At 38.9% G+C, this 8,454-nt stretch overlaps 1 protein-coding gene and 1 gene segment (V, D, J or C); both read right to left on the bottom strand.

Annotated features, from left to right (window-relative positions):
* The window catches only part of LOC101978883 (immunoglobulin lambda-1 light chain-like), a 76,062-nt gene that overhangs the window by 53,701 nt on the left and 13,907 nt on the right, over positions 1–8,454 (bottom strand). The gene's annotated exons all lie outside the window — the stretch shown is intronic.
* On the bottom strand, positions 6,246–6,722 carry LOC113458533. The segment is given in 2 exon segments: positions 6,246–6,568; positions 6,680–6,722. Coding segments are annotated over 2 exon segments (366 nt in total).

Genomic DNA, 8,454 nt, shown 5'->3' with positions numbered 1-8,454 from the left:
TACGTATTTATTCATTTCTTCAAACATTTTGTTATATTCTTATCCATTTCTATAAGGGCGTTTTTTTTACATGCTGTTTAAGGGACTCTATCGTGTTCATAATGTCATATTTCCCCCTTCTTCTGGATTAGGGTGTTTAAAACCTTCTGTTGTAAGATCATTGGGTTCTGGTGTTTTCATGTTGTTTTTCAGATTGGTGGAGGAATTCTTGCCTTGGCACCTGCCCATGTCTTCCTTCAAATGCTATCCAATAGATCTTATGGAACAGGATCAGGTTCCCTTGCTGGCCAGGGACATCGCTGACAGAAGGCCTACCTTGCTGCAGGCAGGCTATTGAAGCAAAGCAATTCCCACCCACCCTGTTGCCCTCAGCACCCAGTCTCAGTGCCCAAACAGGCTGAGCTGGCAGATCCCGTGGCCCCATGGAAGGGAGGAGGTTCCTGGGTGCAAACTGGGATGGGTTAGGGAGAGAGAGTCCCCAGCAGAGGGGATCAGCCCCTGCTGAATGATCAGGAAGTGAAGGGATCAGGGAATGTCCTTGCTCTATTTCTGGGCTCCTGCCGCAGGTCAAGAACACACTCACCACTCTGAAGGGTCCCCCGGAACAGGATCAGGTTCCCTTGCTGGCCAGGAACCTCGCTGACAAAAGGCCTACCTTGCTGCAGGCAGGCTATTGAAGCAAAGCAATTCCTGCCCACCCTGTTGCCTTCAGCACCCTGTCCCAGTGCCCTTCACTTTTTTATTTTAATTAGGACACAAATGAAGAGAATTTGCTTCCCTTAACCTTTCTGTAGTAGAGACATTACATTAGGAAGGCAACAGTGCCTGGTCATAGAATCCCATTATGCACATTTTTTTCTTGCTTCTTCATTTGTATCTCACTGTGATGAGCACCACTATAGTGCAGCATGCAGTAGTCTTCAGCACTGTCTTCCGTCTTGTAACCCTAAAGCCCCAGAACAAGATTATATTTAAAATAAAAAGTGACAGAAGAGTGTTATTGCCTGTTAATTGTTAGGGTAATCAGAGTCTAGAGGCTTGGTCAGGCTACTTCTGGAACCAGTGTGGAAAGAGACAATCAATAACTGCTAAAGACCCTCATTCCTCAGCATCAGTATAGCTTGTGGAGAAGACCCTGAAAGAAATAGCTGTTAGATTTAGAAATGATGCAAAAAGAATGAGAGGAGTCATTTCAAAGGCAGACCTTTGTAATCTCCATGCCACTTGACAGAGATGGAGGAAAGATGGAGGGATGAGACAGGCATCTAGGTCCTGCTTTAACTCTCCAGAGATCCCAGAACACAGATGCTGCTGGTCTCTGGAGTTGTCTGGGTATTGGGGAAATACTGATTTGCTGCAGTATGAGTCTTTTGCTGTCACCATCACCACTAAATTATATCTCTTCAGCCCAGGGCACAATTCTACTCCCAGGGAGGGTGAAGCAGCTCTGAAGAAACACATGCTGTGCTTTAATTTCTAATCTGGGTATGAATTTGGCCCAGGAAATAAATTCAAATTAATGCTTAACTTATGGACTTGTTATTTTCTGAGATGTATGCAATGTCTCCTGATGAACTATAAATACTTTCTCCTAAATATTTTCAGTAATAAGCCTCCATTACCCAATTATAGATGCCTGAAAACAATAAGTTTCAGACTTTTCATCTTTTTGATTCATATTTATTTTAAATTATGTGTGCATGTGCAAATTCACAGACAGACAGACAGACAGACAACATACACACACAAACACACAAAGATAGACACACACAGAGGCCAGTGTTGTTGGATTCACCAGTGCTGAAATTAAAGCCAGTGATAAACCACTTTACGTAAGTCCAAGGGATGAATTTGAATCTACTGTAAGACCTGTCTGTGCTCTTAACCACTGAACTTTCTCCTCCAACCACCCAAAATGCTTTAAAATTATGCAACTCTCCAAAAATAATATTACTTAGAAGTAGTTTGAACACATAAACTGTGCTATATCAATGAATCTATTGTATTGTGTATATATACTGTAACAACATAGTGACAAATCTTCCCTTCATTCTGAAGCATATTTTTATAAAGCTTAGAACTATTTTAATTGGTAAGTCAATTACTTTGGATATCTTCTACTTAGCCATACTCTTATTTTCTTTCTTAAGTAGTTCATGTAGGAAAGTTACAAATCACCAACGTTTATTAAATAAATTAAGGGTACAGTGAGTCCTCTAGTATAGGCTCCAGCCTAGGAAAGACAAAGGAGGGTGGGGGATTTAAAGACAGAGGCTGCAGTCGTGTCATACCTGCTGCAGGCTGGAAGGTTTTTACAATATTATTATTAATCTTGCAAAACATCACACAGGGTATTCTTATGGTTACCAAACAGTTTCCACACATCAGGACCCTTTCTCAACCCCTTTGGTGTTGTATATGGATGTTACTTTGTAACATATACATTTTACTTGGTAGTGTTTCTATAAAATTACCATTTGCAGAAAAGGGAACATTTTATATGTAGTTCTGGAAATCTGAAGACTATTTAGATGGAGAAAATCTGATTATGCCTTAATCTTAATATGCTGTCTCTGGAAGCATAATTGTAAACATACCTATGCATTCTAATGCTGTGATACCTACATGAGAAACAGTTCATCTAAAAGTACAACAGCACAGACTTCACATCCAAAGTCATTGAGTTTTTTTTCTGAAGCCCTCAACTTTTCCTGGAAACTAAATATTTTCCTGGAAAATATCCCCTGTTGCCAACAATCTTTGGGAAAGATTGAGAGGGCCAATGAACTTATCAAACAACAGTTCACCAAGCTCTATGTAAAACTCAGGATATGTTCGCATTTTCTTTTCCTCATTGCCCTATTCAACTTCTCTTCAACCCCATGCTTTCCTATAGGCCTAAGCCATTTTTAATTCCTTTAACAGGAGGTCATTTCTCCTCAACCACAACCTACTGGTCCAGAAACTCCAGTAGTCAGGTATCTACCTTATCTTTCCTGCTTAAGGTCCCTTCTCTGTTCATATTTTGAGAGAAACTCCATGATCCCATTCCAGTGGACCCAACTTTGCTTGATACCACCACATTATCCCCTGGAAACCAGGTAATCCTAAGCAGTTACCTCCTAAGTCCCTAGAGTTCCCAGCATCCAGGTGTCAATCAAAAATCTCCTATAATTCGAGGTCCAGAGCTCTGGCACTCACAAACAAATGCCTACCTTAAGAAACATGAAACACACACACACACACACACACACACACACACACACATATATGTGTGTGTGTGCACTATATAGCGTGTGTGCTTGTATGTATATATATGTATGTATGTGTGTATATATATAAAATCAGAGAGTTTTCTATAAGATTGGATTTTCTGTGAATGTCAGAAATTACACTCAAAAGTCTCACCACATTACTCTCTAAATGAGAAGTGAACAAGGATGACAGGAATAGACCTGCCACAGTGAATGCGGAGAGTCTAGGACACCTCAACCTCAATACAACAGCAGACACCTAAGCAATACTGAAAGGAAAAGAAACAGTGCTTCACAGGGAAGAGTTAATCAATTGGTTATTTGATAACAAATGCTCAGCCATGAAAACAGTCATATAATTAACTTTCTTAAGACTGATCATGCTATCTTTAGAAATATATATGTGTGTGTGCATATATGTGTACATACATACACACATTTATTTATATCTATATATTTATATACATATATATTCGCATTCATATATATACATGCACATATGATTTCAGTATAATGGCATTTAGTACAAAAACAGTCAATGAATTAGACAGAGAACAAGTAAGGGTATCTGGGAGGGTTTTGAGGAAGGAAAGAGAAGGGGATATGTTGACATTATAACCTCAACAAAAAAATATGAAAAATTAAATTGTATATCTAAAATAGAAATACCATGTAGAATAGCTCATGCCTCTAATCCCAGTACACTAACATTAGGTCAGTTTGTGTATGATGACAGTCTGGTCCACATTCTGAGATGATTGCTCAATACATACATAAATAAATAAATGAAATAATAAATGATAAAATTCTAGAGACAAAGAAAATAAAAGCAATCTTTGTATGTTGGATATGCAATACATAATAACAATATATGTCTTTGAAATAAGAGGATCTATTAACTACTTCTGATCTATGCTATTGTATCAATTCCTCTTTTCTCTTGATAACAGCAATGCAAAGTTTAACTTGCCTTATGTTATTTTCCACATTCTGATTTATAATATCAGTTACTTTAAGTAACACAGCAGACCTTGTCTGTCCAAAAACAGTTTACTTGGTCCTTGCAAAGATGGAGAGTTTGAGGAATTGGTGGCTCTCTATCCTGATTCTCTCCAGGAAGGACAGATTCTGTCCAAGGCCATTTCCTTTCTGGATCCAGGGATCAGTATTTATCAGATCATTTATTCATTTTTGGTGCCTCTGCTGTATGGGGAAATGTTATTTATATAAACAAGTCAATGATCTCAATCCTTTTTGAACAAAAGTCTTCTATGAAAAATAATGTGAACATTTACTGAGTCTTACTCCATGAACTTCCCAGTAGCTCATATGAAAGACACTAGGGGAATCTTTGCTTCTTTAAAGCCTACATTTTAATTGGGAGCATTAAGGATTAAGGGATGATTTCAGAATGAGGAGAGCTTCACACTAGCAATGCAGTGACTTGTATGGTAAATGGGGAGAATCAGGAAGAAAGTTGTGATGAAATCCCAGTTTTCAGCTTTATGAGGCCCTTCAGCTCACCCTGATCCTCTTCCAGGCCTTTCATTCTTTTGCCAGCCCATTTTATGAGAGAGCTGTGGCTTATGAACATACACCTCTCTTCCCGTGTGTCAGTCCTACACATTACAGATCTGATTTGGTCTTGATTTCTACATGTAGTAAGAAAAGAGATTTGGTAAGCATGGTCATCCAAAAATAGTCATTCCAAAAAGATATATTTGTATTTTTATCCCAATAGCCTGAGAATCTCACGAGTATTTAGAGAGAAGAGAAGAATAACTGAATTTTCAAAATCTGATAGAAATTCCAGAGTCATTTCTAGAATTTTTTTTTTACCTGATCATTGGCTTTAGGTAGGTTTGAGGTTGAGTTAAGAAAAAAAAATAACTGAAAGTGATATGTTGAGTAAGACAGGACAGAAGATATTATGCTAGCAATAAAATTTCTGGCATAGGAAAGAACACAGACTGCTCCTAATCATTCTCAAGGGTGTGTGTCATGATGAGCTAATGCCTCTTGCCTAATACTTAATGGATATAAACTATTGTGGTACAAATAGATTGCCATCTTTGTTCTGGTATATTCTCTCCCCCCTCTGTGTTCTATATTCCATAGCTCCAGTTGTTGGTGATTACCTAGAAAACTCTTTGAATGACATCAGATACAACCAAATATTTTATGTTGAGGATTTTCTCTCTGTCTCTACTTCCCTTTTCTCTGTCTCATTATATTTCTTCTTCTTTCCCTTTCCCTCCCCTGTCTTTGACACTCTGTCTCTCTCTCCTTCCCCACTTACCACTTGTCCTTCCCTCTCCTTCTTCCCTTCTCCTTTAATCTCCTTCTACCTCCTAGGTGATTTTTGAAGCTTGAAGACAATTTCATCAGACATTAAAACAAAACAGTACAAAGAACTTAGAGTAGGCAAACTGTAAATCTTGTCAACTGCCCATAGGAGGAAAAGTAAGATGGGAAAGAAAGCATGCTATTTGAGATAAGCCAGCATGGAGCTCAGCTGCATGGTGAAAGGGGTGGTTTGAGTGAGAATTCCCCCCATAGGTTCTGGGATTTGACTACTTGGTCCCAAACTAGTGGTGCTATTTGGGTAAGTTTAGGAAGTGAAGGATTGTGGACAACTAAACTACTTTGGGTGAACTTTGAACTTTCAAAGCCCTGTACCACACCCCTCCCCCTGTTTGATGATTGAGATGTGAACCTTGAACTTCCGATCTTGTTCCCTCTCTGTGACTTTCTTATCCCGAAAAAACCATAATTTCCCTACGAACTCTTTCTTCTATGAGTTTCCCTTGTTGTATGGTTTTATATAAGTAATAGAAAAGTAACCAATGCAGTGTACAGTTAATCCCTTGATAAGGAGGTGAGCTCTAGGGGAATAGTGAAGAAACACAAAGTACTAGAAAAAAAGTAGCCTAGATAGCAAGAGAGGAAATAGTTCCTGTTTTGCTTCCTCATTTATCTGGTTCACTGTGCTCACCCGTATTGTCCTCTAGTGCTATAATCTGCACCACAGAAATAGATAGCTTCGTCTTCAGGCTGAATGTTGGAGATGCTTAAGTAACGATGAGCCCCAGAGCTGGAACCAGAGAAGCGATCAGGGATCCCATCTCCCTTGCTATGGTTTCCATTACTATTAAGCCACATCAGATACTTAGGATCCTTCTCTGGCTGTTGTTGGTACCATTGAATTTTGTAGGTGCTGTACTCGCTATTCAAGGTGCAGGTTAGTTTGACTGAAGCTCCCAAGGAGGCCGAGGCTGAGGGTGACTGAGTCAGCACAGGTTGAGAGAAGGACCCTGGGAATAGAGAAACGCATTACTTCCTTGGGAGAGAAAAGAGGGGAGAATATACCTTGTTGTCAGTTGGTTTCCCTGAACTGACATCAGGGTGCAGATGACTCTCCTGACCTGTACAATGAAGGAGGAAGAAGAGGAGTGGAATCAAAGCCATGGTCAAGACACCACTGAGCTCTGCTGAGATAGACATGGTGTGGGTCTCTTTTATTTTCTCAGAGAACTGAGAGGGCATGTCATGCAAATATGCAAATTTGTCTTGGTCAAGAAAATTCCTTCTTAGTTGTTTATGCCATCAAAAATCTAGGTGTCACTTTCTTCCTGAGGTTGTCCAAAAGATCACAGTAGCCCCAGTTGCTTGGCTTATTAAATCATGAGCATTCACAAAGAGATAGATGTTTGTATTCTCAGCAGAAACTTATGGACTCCCACTGAGCAGGGTTATGTCTGTCATGTCTGTGAACACCATACTTTCTCATGGTTTTAACTACTAAGCAGTTTCTGTTCAAGGTCAGAAGGTGTTACCTCCTCTGAGGCTGAATTTTACATCTTTTCTTTTGTCTTCTTCTCCCCAGTAGGAACACTATGTAGACCAGTGTTCTTACTCATGGGTTATAATTCCCATTAAACAGAGGTCACATACCGGATATTCTGTTGATTAAATATTGCATTATGATAAATTACAGTAGGAAATTTACAGTTATGAAATAGCAATGAATAATTTTATGGCTGGAAGTCACCACAAAGTAAGAAACTGTATTGAGGCCTAAAAACGTTAGGATTTGAGAACCAACTCTGTAGACATTAATTTATAAATATTTCCTTTAAGGGCTTTTCCTACATATGCTGAGGACAGAGAAATTTACACCATGAGTGCTTTCTCAAAATTCTCAAGTTGCCAGGCTTATTCTCTGTACTTTGTTCCTCAGCAGATTGATCCATAGAAGCACATTGTATATTAGTATTTAGAATAATAAATATTATACTGTATAACTTTCTTGATGCATTATAAATAAAAATGAAAAATATATGACCATACAAAACAGAATTATAAAGAAAAAATTGGGCCGGGCGCCACCACCGCGCACGCCTTAATCCTAGCACTCGGAAGACAGAGGCAGGAGGATCTCTGTGAGCTCGAGCCCAGCCTGGTCTACAAGAGCTAGTTCCAGGACAGGCTCCAAAGCTACAGAGAAACCTTGTCTCAAAGAAACAAAAAATAAAACAAATAAAAAAAAGAAAAAAATTGGGGAAAAAACACAGTGGGTCTGTGTTTGTTCTTTAGTAAGAATTACAATGTATTGATGAAAAATGACTTGTGTGATGGTTTTCAAGACACTCATGGAAAGCTGCCTACTAATTATCTAGTATCAAAATACTATATTTAACTGGCAGAGCTTTAGGGGCATGGAAGTTATAAAAAGGGAAGAGCTCTAAAATGAAGGCAAAAATTAAATCATGATAAAAGAAGTCACACAGTATATTGTGGAGAAGCAAGAGGAATGTCAGGACCATATGGATTTGCTCGAGTTTGCTTTAGCTGATACATGGTTGAAGATATCTAACTGGGTTGTCTTTGTCAAATTTCTATCCTCCAGGCTCAGGGAATATGCAGGAGAGGAGGTGTGCCTAGAGTGCTTAAGAGCCAGATATGAGGGACAACTCCAAGGAAACAGCATCTTCCAGACACAACAGGACTGAGAGCCATATGTGAAGTCACAGAAAGTATGAAATCAAGCACAAAATACCACCACACATTCAAATCAGACAAAATCTCAGCACCAAGAAACAGAAGAAGACAAATAGTCATAACATTAGCCGTGAATTTATTCATAATATGTAACTTCAAAAAGGAAAAATCAATTATCTCCAATCAAGTGTGACTGAAA

Source organism: Microtus ochrogaster, unplaced genomic scaffold (assembly GCF_000317375.1).
Source record: "Microtus ochrogaster isolate Prairie Vole_2 unplaced genomic scaffold, MicOch1.0 UNK43, whole genome shotgun sequence".
Classification (NCBI taxonomy): domain Eukaryota; kingdom Metazoa; phylum Chordata; class Mammalia; order Rodentia; family Cricetidae; genus Microtus; species Microtus ochrogaster.
The sequence above is the reverse complement of the archived record's forward strand: the minus strand, read 5'-3'. Positions and strand labels throughout refer to the sequence as shown.